Here is a 20,222-nt window from a genome sequence, read left to right on the forward strand (position 1 = left end):
AGTTTGACATTTTTAAATGAAGTGGAAACAAGTGGTAGATAAATTCAGCCCCTGGGAGAAGACATAATAAATTATGAACTTTAAATTGAATTTCTTCAGTCACTTGATCTTTTATTTGTGATGCTTCAGAGTTTTAAAATTATCAATAAATTATTATAAAACACTTGCAATAGTTGTATTGCTTTATTCTTTGTATGATTATTATTTCTTCTTCTTTTCTCTTTTAATATTTGTATGTATACACAAAGAGAAAGAGAATGTTTTTATGTACGATCTCTGTCTGCTTCAACTACCTCCATTTCTTCATGCTTTGCTCAGCTTTTTCCTCTTTCTGCATCCTGCATGCATGTATATATAGTGGTTTCTTGGTTCTCGAACTTAATCTGTTCCGGGAGTCCGTTCGACTCCCGAAACCATTAAAAAGTAAAGCACAGCTTCCAACTGGCTGCAGGAGCTTTCTGCACTCAATCGGAAGCCATGGAAGCCACATCAGACATTTGGCTTCTGAAAAACGTTCGCAAACCAGATCACTCACTTCCTAGTTTGCAGCGTTCAGGAGCCGATTTGTTCAGGAGCCAAGCTGTTCAAGTACCAAGGTACCACTGTACTGAGTTAGACCATTGGCCCAGATGTTGTGGGAAGGGGCAGAGGCTAACAGAATCACTAGAACTACCTTGCCAGTAAATGCTGGAGATACTAAAGATTTAAACCAGACACTGGTAACCTCTGACCCTCCATTGTTGCTGGTCAACAACTCCTACCATCCCTGACCATGGACCATGCTGGATGGAACTGCTGGGAGGTGAAGCCCAACAACATATGGAGGGTTTCAGGTTCCCCATCCCTGATTGAGACACTTATTCCATCTCCTTTACCTTGTTTGGCTCTGGTGTCATTGTGGGATCTATCTTCCATATCTTTCTCCACAGGGTGACTCCAGGAGAGCCTTAGTTTGCCATTTCAAGTTGGACCCAGGCTGGGGTTGTGATCTTGGGAAGAGGCTGTGAAGGCATCTACATTTCAGTGCCTTTCTATGCCAAGTGCATACAAGACAGTAGAAACAGGTTCGGTAGACAAAATGGTGAACCACCCAACGCCCCATGTTGTAATGCAAACCTAAGTAATTCACATTTCCAAAACTACATGCAAACGAAAACACAGCTATCCTTTGAAATCCTCTTAATTTTGTGCTGCAGTTATCCAAAAAAATAATTCACAAAAGAACAAGTACATTAGGAGGAAGTTTTGATTAAAAGTGGATATATTAGTGAAAATGGCATACAAAAATATGTTATATTACAAGAAAGAATAATAATAATAATAACAGTTGTTATTATTATTATTATTATTATTATTATTATTATTATTATTATTATGTAGTGGGTGGACATAGTAGATGACACAGAGATTTCTCCAAGTAGTTCTTTATAAGTAAGCTGAAACTGTATTGAACAGCAAACAGCTCAGCCGGCCTGCTTTTACAGGCAGCCGGGTGTCAATATTGTAACAACAACAGCCCAGGGTTTCCCACCTAAATTAACTTACATGGACCTGAGTAAAAACTATATACACAATACCCCCTGGTGGCCAGGGTGAGATCTTCAATACATAACACCCCTCCTCACCGAGATAAGGCATAGTTACAATCCGGTGGCGGATAACTCATTCCGAATCTGACCGGACACAGGTTAGAGCTCAACGTCGAGCCTACCAAGTGGCGATAGCGACGGCGAAGAAGAATTTCTTCGCCGCCTCTATTGCATCTGCAGAAAACAGCAGCAGGAGACTTTTTCAGGTGGTTCACAATTTAGCGGAACCACCTGCAACATCGGGGCCCAGTACGGGCCACATGTTCTCCTGCAATGATTTTGCAAAGTTTTTTGCAGATAAAATCGCTCAGATTCGGGAAGAAGTAGACTCCACCGTGGGAGCAGGGCCGGGGCGGGAGAGTGCTAGAGTTCTGTCTAGTCAAGTTGAGTGGGATCAATTCCAATCTGTTACCTCCGAGGATGTGGACAGGCTGCTTGGACGAGTGAAACCAACCACCTGTCTCCTGGATCCTTGCCCATCCTGGCTTATAAAAGCTAGCCGGGAAGGACTGGGCGATGGGCTTCGTGGGGTGGTGAATGCTTCCCTCCGTGAGGGAGCCTTCCCAGACCCGCTGAAAGAGGCGGTTATTAAACCGCTTCTTAAAAAACCATCTTTAGATGCGGCCACGATGGCCAACTATCGCCCAGTCTCAAATCTTCCATTCTTGGGCAAGGTGATTGAGCGAGCGGTTGCCGAACAACTCCAGGCACGCCTGGAAGAAGCGGACCATTTGGATCCCTTCCAGTCGGGATTCAGGCCTCATCATGGGACTGAAACTGCCTTGGTCGCACTGGTTGATGATCTCCGGCGGGCTAGGGACAAAGGTGAGAGCTGTTTCCTAGTTCTGCTGGATCTCTCAGCGGCGTTTGATACCATCGACCATAACATCCTTCTGGACCGTCTTGAGGGGCTGGGAGCTGGGGGCACTGTCATACAGTGGTTCCGCTCCTTCCTCCTGGGCCGTGTTCAGAAAGTGGTGGTGGGGGATGAGTGTTCAGACACCTGGGCTCTCACTTGTGGGGTGCCTCAGGGTTCTGTCCTCTCCCCCATGCTTTTCAACATTTACATGCAGCCACTGGGAGAGATCATCAGGAGGTTTGGGCTGGGTGTTCATCAGTATGCGGATGATACCCAGCTCTACCTCTCTTTTAAATCAGAACCAGTGAGGGCGGTGAAGGTCCTGTGTGAGTGTCTGGAGGCGGTTGGAGGATGGATGGCGGCTAACAGATTGAGGTTGAATCCTGACAAGACAGAAGTACTGTTTTTGGGGGACAGGAGGCGGGCAGGTGTGGAGGATTCCCTGGTCCTGAATGGGGTAACTGTGCCCCTGAAGGACCAGGTGCGCAGCCTGGGAGTCATTTTGGACTCACAGCTGTCCATGGAGGCACAGGTCAAATCTGTGTCCAGGGCAGCTGTTTACCAGCTCCATCTGGTACGTAGGCTGAGACCCTATCTGCCTGCGGACTGTCTCGCCAGAGTGGTGCATGCTCTGGTTATCTCCCGCTTGGACTACTGCAATGCGCTCTACGTGGGGCTACCTTTGAAGGTGACTCGGAAACTACAACTAATCCAGAATGCAGCAGCTAGACTGATGACTGGGGGCGGCCGCCGAGACCATATAACACCGGTCTTGAAAGACCTACATTGGCTCCCAGTACGTTTCCGAGCACAATTCAAAGTGTTGGTGCTGACCTTTAAAGCCCTAAACGGCCTCGGTCCAGTATACCTGAAGGAGCGTCTCCACCCCCATCATTCTGCCCGGACACTGAGGTCCAGCGCCGAGGGCCTTCTGGCGGTTCCCTCATTGCGAGAAGCAAAGCTACAGGGAACCAGGCAGAGGGCCTTCTCGGTAGTGGCGCCCGCCCTGTGGAACGCCCTTCCAGCAGATGTCAAAGAGATAAACAACTACCTGACATTCAGAAGACATCTTAAGGCAGCCCTGTTCAGGGAAGTTTTTAACGTGTGATATTTTACTGTATTTTTGGTTTTTATGGAAGCCGCCCAGAGTGGCTGGGGAGGCCCAGCCAGATGGGCGGGGTATAAATAATAAATTATTATTATTATTATTATTATTATTATTATTATTATTATTATTATAGTGGTTCCCTTCCATACAGCAATACCCTTATTGATTCAGTAAGGCACATACGTATATCGATTCCAATTTTACAAATTTGCAGGCATAACTGTTTCACTATCAACTATATTGTCCGTAAGACTCACCACCACATATTAATTGACCCTATTCACCATACAGCTTTACATGTGCAGTTTGTCCAGTGAACATAGTCTTTTAAATAAGCTGGGCACTTGGAAACCCTGCCAGACCACCAAGGGCCAGTACCAGAGTCTGGGTGGCCGCCCGATTCTGGCTGGGACTGTGGTGTGACCAAATGTGGCATTTAGCCCAAGTTCCCTGGCTCCCCTGCTGTCAAAGAAACCACCACGAGCGGACTCGGTGGACGGTCAGGTATGGCAGTGGTCCGAGTCTCTGGAGAGCCAGGCAGACCCACTGAAACAGCTTGGCTTGGCTCCACGCCTGCAGGTTGTAAGGAAGATAAAGGTGAAGCCTTGCCTTCCATTAGCATCCGCTCTGGAGCTGGGGTCACAGTTGGGGGCACAGCGGTTGTGTCCATATCCCCAACCCTGCGCCTTAGCTGGTCTATGTGCCAGCGCCACAAGCGTCTGTTCACGAGTGCCACCTGGTATGAATGGGGCCCCATGACTCCCACTACCGTGTCCGGCACCCAAGGAATGTCCCCCACAAAGTTCTGGACAAAAACCTGATTCCCCAGAATAAAGGACTGTGGCGCGTTAGTACAGCCTGGGGGCTTGGCCATACCAAAGTCTGGGTGCAGCCGGTCAAGCAGAGACCTGAGGCGGTGGCCCATAAGCAGTTCAGCCAGGCTCCACCCTGTGTCTACCTGAGGGGTGATGTGCTGCACCAGCAAGTATTCAGGGACCTGCTCATGCCAGTCCCTCTGTTCCAGGCACACCAGTGCCTCTTTTGCTGAGCACACCATTCTCTCTGCCTGCCCGTTGCTGGCCATGTGAAATGGTGCCGTTAGGGCATGGTGGATGCCTAGCCCCAAGAGGTACCTTTCAAAGGTGCCTGACATGAACTGAGGTCTGTTGTCCGAGATGAGAACATCAGGATACCCATGAGTTGCAAACAGGCCCCACAGCACCTGGATGACAGCTTCGGTAGTATTGGAGGGCATCAGGGCCACCTCCAGCCATTTGGAATAGGCGCCCACCACTACCATAAAGGTCTGGCTGTGAAAGGGGCCGGCAAGATCGATGTGCACCCTCAACCAGGGTGCCTTGGGAATCTCCCAGGTATTGCCCTTAGCTGCCGATGGTGCAGGTCTCAACTCTTGGCATGCTTGACAGGAGTCAACCCAAGAACTGATGGCATCTTCCATGTTAGGCCACCAGATGTAACACCAAGCCAATGCCTTCATTTTGACGATCCCAGGGTGGTCGATGTGCAGAGCCCTAAGGACGCGTTGACGGAGTCTTTGGGAAATCATGACTCAGTCTCCCCACAGTAGGCAGCCGCGGTGAGCCAAGAGCTCTTGCTGTCTGGTTGCAAACGGCTGGAACCTTGGTGCGAAAGACATTTCCGGCCACCCCCTCCACACCCAGTTGAGTACATGGTTGATGGTGCAGTCCTGGGCAGATGCGGAGACTGCATCAGCTGCTGATACTGGTGCTGCTGGGAGGTCTGGAATTTGGAGGAGCGATGAAGCAGGAGCTGGGTCTTCCACAAATGCTGGGAGAGGGCAATGACTGAGAGCATTGGCGTGGCCCATCAATTTTCCAGGGCAATGGACGAGCTGGTAGCTGTAAGCTGCCAGAAAGACAGTCCATCGCAGCATACGTGGCGAGAGGACCGGTGGAGTTGGTCAATCACTGGCGAGGAGGCCCAGGAGCGGCTTGTGGTCAGTGATGAGGTCAAATGTTCTCCCGTAGAGGTATTCGTGGAACCTCTTTACTCCAGCCACAAGTGCCAGTGCCTCCTTGTCAAGCTGGCTGTAATTCCATTCGGCCGGAGACAGCGTCCAGGAGAAGTGGGCAAGCGGTGCTTCCCTACCATCTGGAAACCAGTGACTGAGGATGGCACCGATGCCAAAGGGCGAGACATCGCAGGCAAGGACCAGCGGCCTGGCTTCACTGTACTGTACCAGCGCTCTGTCCAATGAGAGGAGGGCTTTGGCTGTGTTGAAGGCCGTAGTTTCCCAATGACCCCAGGACCACGGTACCTTCATGCTGAGGAGGTGGTATAGAGGCTCAGCTAGCGTTGCTTTGTGGGGCAGGAACATGTTGTAGAAGTTCAGCAGCCCCAGGAACAACTGCAACTCCACCTTGCTTTTTGGACCTGGGCCTGCTGAATGGCCCGGATCTTGGATGCAGTCGGGTGAAGACCGGAGGCATTGATAAGGTAGCCCAGAAACTCCACCTGCAGAACAGCAATCTGGCACTGTTCTTTTTTCACCTTGAGCCCAGCCTCCTGGAACCTGGTCAGCACAGTGCGGATGCGCTCCAACAGCTGCTGTGGATACCAACACATCATCGAAATACGGCACCACGCCTGGAAGCCCCTGCAGGAGACACTCCATAGGCTTTGAAAGATGCCAGGAGCCATGCTTATCCCGAACTGCATCCAGCAGCACCGGAACGCCCCTCAGTGGGTGATGATCGTCTGAGCATCAGCGGTGGTGTCTTCAACAGGCAGTTGTTGATAGGCTTGGGCAAGGTCCAGTTTAGCGAAGACCTTGCCATCACCCAGGGAATGCAGCAGGTGGTGGACGACGGGAACTGGATAAGCGTGCTGCTGAAGTGCCTTCTTGATCGTGCACTTGTAGTCTGCGCGTATTCTCACTGACCTGTCCGGCTTAACAGGCATGACGATGGGAGTTTCCCACTTGGCATGGTCAATCAGCTCCAAAACACCTTGTGCAATCGCAGCTTGTCAAGTTGTTCATCTACCTTAGCTTTGAGAGCGAACGGAACCCAGTGTGGCTTTAGCTGGATGGGGGCAACCTGCAGATCAAGGCTAAAGGAGATGCAGTTGATGCTGGTGACTTCCAGGCTGAGAGCATCAAACCAGTCTAGCCCTAGAAGGCTAGGCTGTAGGCCTTCGACCACCACCAGTCGGAGCAGGCCTGAAAAATTCTTGAAAGCGACCCGGAACTAGCCAACGCCTACCATGGGGATGTAATTTCCGTGGTAGTCTCTCAAATGTATGCGGTGTGGGTTGAGTTGCCTCTTGGACAGCTTGGACACGAGTCTTTGCTCCAGGATACGACGGACAAGGCAGACCTGGTGTCAATCTCCATATCACACAGAGCTCCTTCAATGAGCACAGTGATGTGTAGCTTGCGACACGTAGGTGAGTTGGTTTGTCCAATCATGAATCCAGACGAGCAGTGGCAGTTGGTGAGGGCAAAACAGCTTTTATAGGCAGCCAGCTGTCAACATTGTAACAACAACAGCCCAGGGTTTCCCGCCTAAATTAACTTACATGGACCTGAGTGAAAACTATATACACAATACCCCCTGGTGGCCAGGGTGAGAACTTCAATGCATAATAATAATAATAATAATAATAATAATAATAATAATAATTTTATTATTTATACCCCGCCCATCTTGCTGGGTTTCCCCGGCCAATCACGGAGGCTTGCAAACATGCATATTAAGTAGAATTGCATACAAAATTACAAAAATGCACATGAACATGCTAACTGGTTTTTCTGATTGCAGGGGATCTACTTTGAGCATGACTAAAGTGATCACACCCAATATCCATCCCATTTGGTGGCCGTCACTGTCTTCTGCAGGAGCAATATTCATGGTTTAACTATGAAGGAGCCCGTTCTTTTTTCTGTCCTGAGCCATCCAACATTCAGCTTCACAGAGTTCTAGCGTGAGGAGGGAGATTAAGGGCATGAAGCACTCGGAACACTCTGGTGATAATTGAGGGGAGTGATAAAAATAATAATTTACTTGCTGATCACAGCAGATAGCGATGCTGGATTTCCCTAGGGGGCGCTGTCCAATCTCATATCAGCCAAGAAGTCAGGCTTGAGCCCAGGGCTCTCCTCGCTTGTATTGGAATCCCTGCTCTGGGTGAAGCACCTTTGCAGGATTGGGCATGCCCAGTAACACAACATGGAAGAGAATTGGGTGTAGGTGGGTGTTGGAGAAGGCAAGGGGGATGTCTGAGGAAGGAATCATTGCTTGCTAGGCTTTTATATATATATAACCTCAAAAGGAGGGGATGTGTCTGCTAAGAGTCTTCAAAGAATTAAAAGCAAACAAGGCAGCAGCACCCCCACACACACATCACGCAACACTAGCAATGATAGAGGGGCTGCTAGAATGTGTGGGGCCAGAGAATAGCATTTCCCCACCTCCACTATCTAATTCAGCCTTCGTCAACCTGGTGCCCTCATAAGAACATCAGACGAGTCTGGCTGCCAAATACCCCAAGGAACTTAGGAATCTAGATAGACTGCCTCTTGACTTGAAGTTTCCATAAGAACATAAGAAGAAACTGCTGGGTCAGGCAAAGGGCCCATTCTGTCCCGCATGAATGTACTTACAGAAAAAAGGGGAGAACTCAATATCCAAATATATTCATATTAATCTCACCATAGGAATACATGTCAGGGCAGAAAGGCATAGATAGGAAGAATTATTATATTAACCAAAATCTTTGAAAAGACCTCGGTAGCAACTGATTGTATTCTTCAGTGGTTTTAACAAAATTAATTTTTATTAAAGATTTTCATGAAATACAAAATAACATGCAATGTCTCTCTTTTTTTGTTCAGATTATAAAGTCTTTTGGTTAGAGTCAGTGTAAGACATTATGATATTCCTCATTGTTGACAAACATAATAACATTGTACCAAACAGACAAATCTCTTTAATTTGACCCCTCAAGACCCTTCGCTTAATATGGTGATTTTTCAAGACGTGACGTTTCCCAAACTTTCAAATAGCAATATGTAAGATTAGCACCAGCAAGATCCTTCTAGAACAAGATTAGAGTTAGGTCAAGAAATGGTGATTTTAAACAACAGCAGATGTTTGAGTAAAGCAGAAGTAGCAGCACACTGAGAAGAAAATGGTGGTTTTATACAACAATAAAGGTTTGAGTAAAGCAGGGATGGAGTAACACTGAGGGGTTGTTATTTTGTTAAGCCAGTTTTAACAAGTACAAATAGCAGAGATAAGCACAACACAAAAAGCTACTACAACAAAGCCTTTCCAAACTCTGGAAACAAGCTCTGGATTCAAAACTTGTTTGAAACTGCTACTTCCCCCTCTGTGGCAGATACTACAGCGAAGAGGGTTGAAAAGTTGGAGGGCTGAACTATACTGCATTACAGGGGGTTGGACTAGATGACTCATGGAGGCCCAGCTCTACAATTCTATGATTCTGTACATGCCACATAGTTTGCCCTTTGCCGCTTACACAATCCTACTGCACTCAGGTGCCATCGTGGGCACTGTGCTTTATCAGTGTTGAAATAAGATTCAAAAGTCAGTCTGTCACTGTTCCTCCACCTCAAGCATCTGATTGTTCACCTCAGTCAGCAAAAATGCCTTGAGTTGGCCCTGCCTGACTTAAAGACACAGGAACCTGGCCAGAAAACCTGTCAACACTAATAGCAGGAATGGGGAGATGAGAGGTCTGGGATTGTGGGAGAGAGTTAGAATTTGAGGTTTTGCAATGGGGCTTAGATAATTCAACAGACTATTTCCCAGGGACAGTCCTGGATTTACAAAAGCTGTCCTGGTTTCTGATTTGATCCCGGAATGTCCCAATTTTCCTTAGGATGTCTCTATTTTCATCAGATAAATGTTGGTGGGTATGGGGTCATGTGACCTCTGAGTCAAGGAGATAAGCAACAATATAATCTTTAGAAGACATCTGAAGCCAGCCCTGTATTTTTTAAATGTTTATTGTTTTATTCAGTGCTATTTTTCTAGAAAAAGTAGTGCTGAAACTCACCATGAACACCTCCCTTGTTCTCTGACAATGGGGCCCACCTGAAAGGTGCCGGAACTAAGTTCCGGTGAGTTCTGGCCTGTGCTCATTTTCCCACTCATATTGAAATACTGCCCCTCAATGAGGCCTGTTACCGGAAAAATCCGAGGGCTCCCTTGGACAAAACAAAGACACCAACCAGGATAACTTGGAGCAAAACAGCAGCCTGTAGGCTTGGCCTTTATTGAACTGTTGCAACAGGGTGTTCCCCTCACTTGCAAGAGAGAGGAAAGACCCAGAAAAATGGTGTGCCAGGTCTTATAAAAACTTTTGAAATTCCCATCCCCTAGGTCAAGCCCACCCCCAGAAACATCATGCATACATTACAGAAAGGAGGGGTTGAGGGAGGCATACATTACAGAAAGGAGGGGTTGAGGGAGGAGTTCTGGTGGTAACCTGAGTGTCCTGTCACCTGGCTGGTTCACCCTTTCCCCCTCCCCAGGAATTATTCTCTGAAGACAAAATGTAGTCGCAGTTTCCTGCCCCCTGAGGGAAGATCTGATCATTGTCCTTTGTTCCAGTCCAAGCTGAATCCACTCCCATATGGAAGTTCTTTGTGATCTTGATTGTCTTCTGTCTAGGACCATCAAGGTTGGCAAAGCAACTGGGCAGGGCTCCTGTGGATGTGCTGGGATGGTGAAGGGATTATGGCTGACCAGGACCAAGCCACCCCCCTTTGATAGTCCTTGTCATATGGAGTAAAATAAAATGGAACAGTGCAAATCCGATGTATGGTTGATTTTTCTATGAATTTATAACAGAAATGTGGCGTATGTAGTGTGTGAGTGTGTGTGTGTGTGTGTGTGTGTGAAGTTTGTACAAACAGAATGATTGGGGTGGGGGGGTTCCTGCTACAGGCCAAACTTAGATTCACAGAATGTTTAGGGGTATGGGTACCCCTGCGTAACCCCAGAAAGAAAAGCACTGGTTCCAGCTGAAAAAAGCCCTGGTTTCATTATGTTTTTCTATATGTTGGAAGCTGCCCAGAGTGGCTGGGGCAATCCAGTCAGAGGGACAGGATATAAAGAATAAAATTATTATTATGGAAAAAGACATCCCTATTTTCATCAGAGAAATGTTGGAGGGTATGTATTCAAAGAACTGAGATTTATATGTTGCACTCCCACTCCAGACATAGAGAGACTCTCAGGAACCCAAAGAGGAGGAAATGCACAGAAGCGCCACCCTTTCCCCTTGATATGGAACATTATATAGCACAATTAATTAAGATCGAAGTTCAGCTTTTCCTGGCGTTCACTGGAAAGGAACCATCCGGAAACTACCTCAGAGAGGGACTGCAGAATCAGAAGCGAGTGGAACATGTCGTTTAGCCCTCCTTACTGGTACTGCGGCTGCTGCAACTAATTGTGCTAAAAGGTGATGGATTGGTGAGTGGGAATCAATCCCTCAAGTTTTCCCCACCTTTCAGGGGTGTAAAAAGGAGACGGGTTTAAAGAGTGACAGTTTAGACTGTCACTATTTTGCGGGGCAGGGGGATTCAATGACATAACCAGCAAAATCAGGTTGTGCGTAACAAACCCACTTCCTAGCAAAATTAGATATTTTTGTGATGAGAGTGAAGAGAAATGCACTAGGCAATGCAAGAGAACCTCCCTGCCGAAAAATTAGGATGAATGCTCCACAAACAGGTTGGATGTAAGGGAATATTGTTTGTGGCAAGGGCTTAAAAAGAGGCATCCCTTCTCAAATGTATATCATGGAATGTTGATGGACTGAATAATAAATCTAAAAAAATTAAATAGAACATAATTTCTTTCTTTTTTAAAAAAAAAAGGATATTATGTGCCTCCAAGAAACCCATATAAAATAGGAAACAGAAGAATTCTAATTAATAAAAGACTGGGTTCAGAATTTATTTCAGCAAGTTCAGAAAAGAAGAAGGGCGTTGTGATGTATGTTAGCCCTAACCTAGAGCCAAAAATACTATTCAAAGACGAGGAAGGTAGAGTACTAGGAGTGGAAAGAAAATATGGGAAAGAGAAATTAACTATTATAGGAATTTATGCCCCAAATAGTAAGAAATCAGAATTTTATAAGAATTTAGAAGAAGAAAAAATCTGGGATCATAATAATGAAAATATAATTCTCGTAGGAGACTTTAATGGTGTGACCTCTGTAGACTTGGACAGAACAGAAAGAGACAGGGTTATGAACACTGGGAAGTTGCCTCTTATCTTCTTCCAATTTGTAGAGAATCTTGATCTTTGCGACATATGGCGGATTAAACACCCAAATGGGAAAGATATTACACACTTCTCAGAATCCCAAAAATTGGGAGGTAGAATAGATAATATTTGGGTTTCCAAGAAAATAGTATTAAGACCAAGTAATGTCAGACCATAACCTGACAATGCTGGAAATAACACAGAAGAATGAGTACAGTGGTACCTCGGGTTAAGTACTTAATTCGTTTCGGAGGTCCGTTCTTAACTTGAAACTGCACCACTTTAGCTAATGGGGCCTCCTGCTGCCGCTGCACAATTTCTGTTCTCATCCTGAAGCAAAGTTCTTAATCTGAAGCACTATTTCTGGGTTAGCGGAGTCTGTAACCTGAAGCGTATGTAACCTGAAGCGTATGTAACCCGAGGTACCACTGTATATGAAAAGGTGGAGACTAAATGAGAGTATCGTGAATGATGAAGATATAGTTAAAAAAGCCAAAGATACATTAGAAGAATTTTTTCAAATTAATAACAAACAAGTGACGGACAATTTGGGATGCCAGTAAGGCATATATGAGGGAGTTCTGCATCCAACAGTCTGCTATGAAAAAGAAAAACAGAGATCAAAACTTCAACCTAATGCTTAAAGAAATAAGACAGAATGTAAAAGAATTGGCAAACATCCTAAGAACAAGGAAGCCCAAGTGGGGTTTAGGATATAACAAACACAAGTTGAGAATTTACTAAACAAAGAAGTCGTAAATAAAATTAAATGGCTCAAACAAAAAACTTTTGAGTCAGCAAACCGTTCAAAAACCAGGGTTCCACTGTGTCCTTTCTAAAGCTACTGGGTGGTGTGTGAAATTCTGCAATGGAAAAGTCAGTGTTATTCTGTTAACCTAGTATTTTTCTCTCTCTCTAGTAGATTAAAAGAGGCAAGGGGGGTACCCCTCTGTTTTCGAGGTTATTTGTTTGTTCATTTCTCCTCCCATCTTCCTTGCAGCTGAAGACTCCATAAACAGGGCTTACTGGTGGTCTTCCTCCAAAACTGCTTAGCTTCTCCAAAGTTTCTGCATTATGTGCTTCCCTTAGAGCAGGGGTCAGCAACCTTTTTCAGCCGGGGGCCGGTCCACTGTCCCTCAGACCATGTGGTGGGCCAGACTATATGGGGGGGGTGAACGAATTCCTATGCCCCACAAATGCATTTTAAATAAAAGGACACATTCTACTCATGTAAAAACACACTGATTCCCAGACCGGCCGCGGGCCGGATTGAGAAGGCGATTGGGCTGCATCCGGCCGCAGGGCCTTAGGTTGCCTACCCCTGCCTTAGAGCATGCCTTAGGGTATTCTGAGCAGAGGTAGCTGGTGCTGATTGTAATGGTAGAGTGGAAGTCAGGGTGAAGACCAACTATAGATGGAGCAAGAACCTATGACAGGCAGGGCCAAATAATTCTAGTTTTGTTCCCATCACTCTACCTGCTGAGATCTACAAGGGAAACACTGACATCTAGACACTTCCAGCCCCTGGACTGGCTATTAAGTAGGAATTCTAGCAGGTGGGGGCTGGCTGAGGCTGGTGGAAATGTTCCATTTGCCCTCAAGAGCCAGCATCCACTGATTCAGGGGTGTCATAACACTGTACCACAGGCAGAATGGGGGGGGGTTTTTCCTGACATTGAAAGAAGCACACGATTTTTCAGTGTGAAACTGGGTGTCTCAACTTGGGTGTGAAGCTAAGCACTTATACACACCCACATGCAGGGAGTGCTTTGGTCAGGAAGCAAAGGTCCTGGCCCAAGTCCTGAGATTGGAGAAAGCGGCACGCCCAGCTCCCTCTGTCAAGCTAAGGAGGAGGTATGTGCATGCAGAAATGAAGAGAAGAAGCAGTTTTGGAGAGATGCAAAAGCAACAAGAGGGAGAGCTGGGAAGACACCTTGGTGGGGCCAATATCTCCCTAAAGGGAGGTGGAAGACCTGCTGCAAGGGGGAAGTGTACTATGCTCAGCTTGTATACCTGTAAATAAGCTAAATATTACCCCCCAAAAATCCAAAGTTTTCTCCCCCAAAGGAAATAAAAACTCAAAAGAGTGCTGCCGTTTACAGTCTTGGAAAGCAAGAAGCATCAATATGATTCATTCATTTACCCCTGCATTTTTCTCCCCTTCCTCTTTTATCTCCTCTGTGCTGAATTTTAGACTAAAAGCAGCTCAGGGGAAAAACCTACTCCTTTGTTCTTCATAAATGCCATGCATATAAAGGGGGCTATAGATAAACTACCACCAATAGTACTACTAAATAATAATAACAACAACTATTTTGTTGTTGTTGGCACCCATTTTGTTGTCGTTGGTATTACTCCTCCCCTGATACCCCATACACCCCAATAACTATTTTACACTGTTATTAATTGGTAATTTGTTTATTTTCATTGATTTATTTTAAAACACTTACGTACTACTTTTTATTTAAGTATTCCAAATCCACAATATCAATCAAGCACTGCCAGAAAGTTTGGCAACCATAGCCCAAGGCATGAAGGAGACAGGAAGTCTCAGGAGGTCAACAGCGATTTGGGGTGAGGACTGAGGGACTTGGAGGTTCTGTGCTGCATCTCCAGATTCAGTGAAGGAAGCATTATCCTTTCACCCTTGATACTGTATTTGATCCTAGAAGACACCCAGACCAAAATAAAACATCAATTATCCAGAACCGACTGGTGCTCAACCACTCAGAGGACACTTCAGAAGAGGGACAGCCATGGCAACTGTGTCTTTCATGCTGGCTGTGTGGCTTCTGCAGCTGACCATACTACAAGGTGACTTATAGGGTTTGGGAAATGCAGAAATTCCCTCCATGTAGCCTTCGTTTAGGGGCATAGCTGTCAACCGTCTCTTATTTGGCGGGAAACTCCCTTATCACAATGCCATGTCCCGCTGCTTTCCCTTATTGATGACGTCCCTTAAATTTCCCGGGTTTCATGCTTGCCCAGCTTGGGAGGGAAGCAGCGGCTCGGGGTCCTCCGCCGCGAGAGAGAGCGCACACACGAGCTGCCACGTCTCCATCTCTCCCTTTCCCCCCTCAGGGGCACATCGTGAGGAGACGGGTGGCTGAGGAGGCAGCCTGAGGGAGGAGGAATAGCATAACACAGAATTCAGCATAACACAGAATTCTTATTTCTAAGAGGAAAGGCTTTTGAGAGTCAAGTCTACCTGGCTTCATCATGTGTCCCTCATTCTAAACTGAAAGAGTGGAGGGGCAAACTTGCCCTCTACTAAACTTAGAGGGAAAAATTATGCTAGGAGCTTTCTCTTGTACCCCTGCTGCCGCTACATAGTGGCATCTAAAAGCTCTGAGAGCCATTGTTCTATTGCAGCCCTAGGGAACACACCGCCGTTCACATTGCTTGCCAATACTGAATGCCCACCACACCTGAAGAAGAAGAAGAAGAGTTTGGCTTTGATATCCCGCCTTTCACTCCCCTTCAGGAGTCATAGCCACCCCATAGCCACCTTCTCCTAGGAGCCATGGCACTTTCAGGGGGCATTTTTTTGGGGGGTGGGCCCCCTCAGTTTTCAAAGGGTGTTCAGCTCTGTTCCTTGGTGCCTTACAACATTGTGTTTGCGACGCCAGGATGTTATGTCAAGTCCCCACAATCCTCTTTAGATGTTTATGCCTCTGCCCCAGCCCATTTCCTTACAAGATATATATCCTGTGCAGACACATTCACATGAAAACATGGATCTCAAAATGTTGTTGTTGCTGCTGCTGCTGCTGCTGTTGTTGTTGTTTCTTACCTGAAGTACCTTCTCTGCTTTTTCATTTTCCTCAGGTGCTGCCAACTCAACAGCAGGTAAGAGCAATTCAATATATTGTAAGCATTTCTGTGCAGGAGTTTCACCCAACTTCCTTAAGGCCCAGCCAGATGGGCGGGGTATAAATAAATTATTATTATTATTATTATTATTATTCAGCCAAGCCACAAACAGGGATGGAGAAGCTAGTCAGTCCTCAAGGCTCTCCCCATTTCATGTACCCTCCAAAGCCCACATCTCTCTCCAGCCAGGCTCCATGCTGTCCTTGAGTGGTTCTGTTTGCTTGGAAAGCATCCTTGAACTGTATTGGTGCCTCTTCCTTGCCTTGATGGACAACAGAGAGATGTGGTGGGGGGATGTAGAAACCGCTGGACTTTTGGGTGGCTGGGTGGAAATTTGATTCAATTCACATTTAAAGATGAACCTACCTGGTTAACATTTTCTGAAACAATACATGAACTTAAACACAGCTCTCCTTCCAAATTCTCCCTTCTCCAGAATTCGCAGTGCAGTTCTCCAGTCAAGTAATATGCAGAAAAATGCATATGCTAGCGTAAAGTGTGATGTGTTATGCATATGTTAGCAATGACATACAAAGATGTATTATAGTAGGGAAAATAGCTTTGCAAAAATGTTTACATTAGGGGAAATTGTACAAAAATGCAGGTGAATTTTCATTAAAGCCTTTGTGGCGTGGGGGGGATGCAAAGATTTTGCACTCAGTGGCAAACCACATAATTAACACCACGTGTAGCTGGGTCTCATTGAAGAAAATGAGACTTACTTATGATAAACATACACAACATTGGGCCACATGGTCTGAGGAGAAATTATTGGTCAATAAATGTTGTGTTAAGAAACAGTAAGTTAGTTTTACTTAACAGATGAAATGCTCACTAAATCCATCAAAACTGATAACTGGAAATCTTGTTTTGAAGATTGAAAACACTGACTGGAAAACCAATTGAAATTCAGAAATTTTGATTCCTCATGTCCTCGTCATGTTCTGCTCAAAGAGCTCCAACATGGCTGTGCTGCAAACCATAATAGCAAGTCCTCTCATTTCTTCCTCATCCTTCACAGGGTGTGGAAAACCAATAAACTCTCCACGAATTGTTGGTGGCCAACCAGCCTCAAATGGGTCGTGGCCCTGGCAGGTCAGCATTTTACAGAACCTTTATCCTATTTGTGGAGGATCCCTCATAGCCGAGCAATGGGTGCTCTCAGCAGCTCACTGCTTCTTCAACAGGTGAGTGATGGGTATTGCTGTGCAGCCGTTATCAAGCGTCACCCGAAAGACGGCTCAAGGCCAGGCTAATATCCTCTGCCTGCCTGTCAGCTACCTGGTGTCTCAGGTGTACAATACATTCAAAGTAGAACCATGTCACTTTAAACAGTCATGGCTTCCCCCCCAAAAAAACCCTGGGGACCGTAGTATGTTACAGGTGCTCAGAGTTGTTAAGAGACTCCTGTTCCCCACACAGAGCTACAGTTCTCAGAATGGTTTCAAAATTCATCCCTCTTCCCAGGGAATTGAGCTCTTGGAATTATAGTTCTTTGGGGAGTCCAGGGTTAGGGTGACATGCAGAAACTCAAAAGTCAGCATTGACAGATCCATCTGTTTGTTTGTTTGTTTGTTTGTTTGTTTGTTTGTTTGTTTTGCCCTTCTATTCACAGAATGGGGTCCATGTTCCAATACAATGTCCTCCTAGGTGCCTATCAGCTCTCAAACCTCTCAGATAATGCAGTGATATCTGACGTGGAGCAGATTATCCTCCACCCTGACTACAATGGCATGGATGCCTCCAGTGGAGATATTGCTTTAATTAAGCTGAAGTCCCCTGTGAAGTTCACCAACTACACCCTCCCCATCTGCCTGCCAGAGTCCTCTACACAGTTCCCTTTGAACGAATACTGCTGGGTGACCGGATGGGGAGATATTCGATCAGACGGTGAGGGGTGTTCTTCAAAAGGCTCATTCAGACTCTGGGGCTCATCCAGATTCACCTGCATAAGGCTTAAATAGTGGTTAATTTTACGGGCGCCTGCAGACTGGTGTTTCTTTGAGGGTGCGTTCTGCAACAAGTTGTTTGCCCTATAATAGTGTATTAGTGGTAGATTTATACAGGGCCATCCACACATGATTCCCCTTTTGCCATTTTTCTGCAGTGCTTCTCAAATGTCCTAGCATTCTTACTATCTGGTAGGGCGCTTTTACACTATAGTGCAACAGAAGTAGGACCAAAAAAAAAAAAGAGTCCCTGTACATTTGTGAGATCAGAAGTTAAAGGATTTCAGCAAGTTACAAAACATGCACCAATGGGAAATGAAGCAGTATGTCCACCCCAAAACTTTTGCAGACACAAGCAGTATTGAAAGTGGAATGCACAATAAAAATGATATCCAGAAGACCCCAATTCTAGTCCTTCTTGAGCATTCAGTCTTGTTTGGTTATGGTGCAGCCCCAAGGGTTTAGGTATAAGCAATTTTTGTGCATGCACAGAACACCTGGAACTGAACGCCTGTGCAAGATATGATCATACTGCACTTGGAATCCCCAAACCTAACATTCTGGTATGTGCTTGAATCTCTCCCACAAAATGCTGACACTCTGGAGGCAAATTCACACCTCCTTCTGCACATCTCATGCTCTGAGCTGTAGTGAGTGCACACCCACCATGCACTCACTGCTAAAAGTGCATGTGTCTGAATGCACTTGAATTATTCTGCCTCTGCCTTCCATGGCCGCATTCCATTTCTCTCTCTCTCTCTTCCAGTGCCTTTGCCAGATCCACGAACCCTCCAGGAAGTCAAGGTGCCACTCATAATTCGAGAAATCTGCAATATTCTCTATAACAGTCGCCCAGTGATAGGCCTGGGCAGGGATCCTATCAAGCAGGATATGATCTGTGCTGGTTACCCAGAAGGTGGGAAAGATTCCTGCCAGGTAGGTTGTTCCATGACCTGTTCTTCATACAGCCATTGCAGGTGGTAGACAAAGGCAGGTTCTGGGGTGGTGGCATTTGAAAATCCCTTATGTCATTATCTATGAACTTACATTGTGTGAATATAGTACTTGGGGAATTGCTTACTAATTTGGCTCTAGCTAGGGAGATGGTTCTTGACAATTTTTCAGATTCTCCCATTTTTCAAAGTGTTATTGCTTTTGTTTCATCTTAAATATTATGATGCTGCTTCTTTGGGCAATACCCCAAATATTGCAGGTGCCAGAGGCTGGCAGAATCAATAATAATAATAATATTTTTTTATTTATACCCCGCCCTTCCCGATTCAAAAACCGGGCTCAGGGTGGCTAACAACAAATTTAAAACACTTTAAAACACTTAATTATAAAAGGAGCATAAAATACAGTAAAAAAACACGAATAACAATAAAAATCAAAAATCAATTAGATAATCCCGAGGGCTAGATGGCTGAATTGGTCCTACTTGGGCCAGCGAGGAGGCCAGGGGAGAATTAGCTGTGGGGTCTCAGAGCGGGTGATCTTCATAAAACACTTGAAATATCTTATCCATTCATGCCTGAGGTGATAAAGACTTATTATTATTTTTTATTCAATTTTACAATTAACATCTACATTCAAACCAAAATCGTAATCATAAACATATAGTGGTGCCTGAATCCTTGGACTTCCCTCCATGGGTTCCGTTGTTAATCTTTCTCAACTGCATCGTATTAATGTTCTCTATTTTTCCTTAAAATCTCATTCTTACCATAATTCTTGTTACATTACAAGTGTTGTCCCATGATTTGAGGCATAAGCAGTTTTTTCTCTGTCTTGCCATGTTCCCCGGAAAAACCTACTGTTTACCGCTAACATTAATTCTCAGAAAAACAAACTGACGTCCATTCCAATTCAGTGGTAAACAGCACGTTTTCCTGGGCGAGAGCAGTGGGACAAGCCTAGTTTGAGGACGAGCCTAGATATTGTGCAGCTACAACTCCCAACACCCCTTACCATGGGCTGGAACTGTTGGGGGGTAGAGTCCCCCATTCCTGATTATCTCACTGATTCCAGCTGCTTCACCCAATCAAGATTCAGAGTCTGATATCAGAGTGTTCAGCGTAGATCCTCTGCTACCTCCCATCTCTTTCTCCACAGGGTGACTCTGGAGGACCTTTGGTTTGCCAACTTGAAGGAGTTTGGACCCAGGCTGGGGTTGTAAGTTGGGGAGTTGGCTGTGGTGGAAGCGACCACCCTGGTGTCTACACCTTAGTGCCTTTCTATGCTAACTGGATCCAAGACAAGATGAGTGGTAGAAATGGGAGTGGCGGCAAAAGCGACCAACTACACAACACCCGTGTTGTGACATTCACTTTGGTATCTCTTCTGCTAGCCCTTCTGTGAAAAACCAATCTATTGGCTTTCCGTTTTACCTATAATTACCTGGAATATTTAGGCTGCTGGAGGACTCTGTTTAAATCCAGGGAAACCTACCCCTACTTCTCTCTGATTAATACAGGCATTAGCTTTGTCACATTTCAATTCCTTTGTAACCATTTGATCATAGTTTAAGCATTGCGTGCCCAGGCGGAGAAGAGAGAGGCC

The 20,222-nt window shown here is 45.7% G+C and overlaps 1 protein-coding gene across 3 annotated transcripts; it reads left to right on the forward strand.

Annotated features, from left to right (window-relative positions):
• The first annotated feature begins 10,920 nt into the window (after positions 1-10,920).
• LOC128400231 (serine protease 27-like) lies at positions 10,921-20,092 on the forward strand. 3 transcript variants are annotated; one of them, XM_053362344.1, is made up of 7 exons: positions 10,921-11,043; positions 14,511-14,655; positions 15,670-15,690; positions 16,736-16,901; positions 17,330-17,604; positions 18,430-18,599; positions 19,776-20,092. In XM_053362344.1, the coding sequence occupies exons 2-7, from the start codon at positions 14,598-14,600 to the stop codon at positions 20,019-20,021; spliced, it is 936 nt and encodes a 311-aa protein (XP_053218319.1). In that variant the 5' UTR covers positions 10,921-11,043; positions 14,511-14,597; the 3' UTR covers positions 20,022-20,092. The 3 variants fall into 3 exon arrangements, with proteins under 3 accessions (XP_053218319.1, XP_053218320.1, XP_053218321.1); XM_053362345.1 differs by having other exon boundaries at positions 14,514-14,655; XM_053362346.1 differs by having other exon boundaries at positions 10,921-11,032.
• The last annotated feature ends 130 nt before the right edge of the window (positions 20,093-20,222 follow it).

This window comes from Podarcis raffonei, chromosome 13 (genome assembly GCF_027172205.1).
Source record: "Podarcis raffonei isolate rPodRaf1 chromosome 13, rPodRaf1.pri, whole genome shotgun sequence".
NCBI lineage: Eukaryota > Metazoa > Chordata > Lepidosauria > Squamata > Lacertidae > Podarcis > Podarcis raffonei.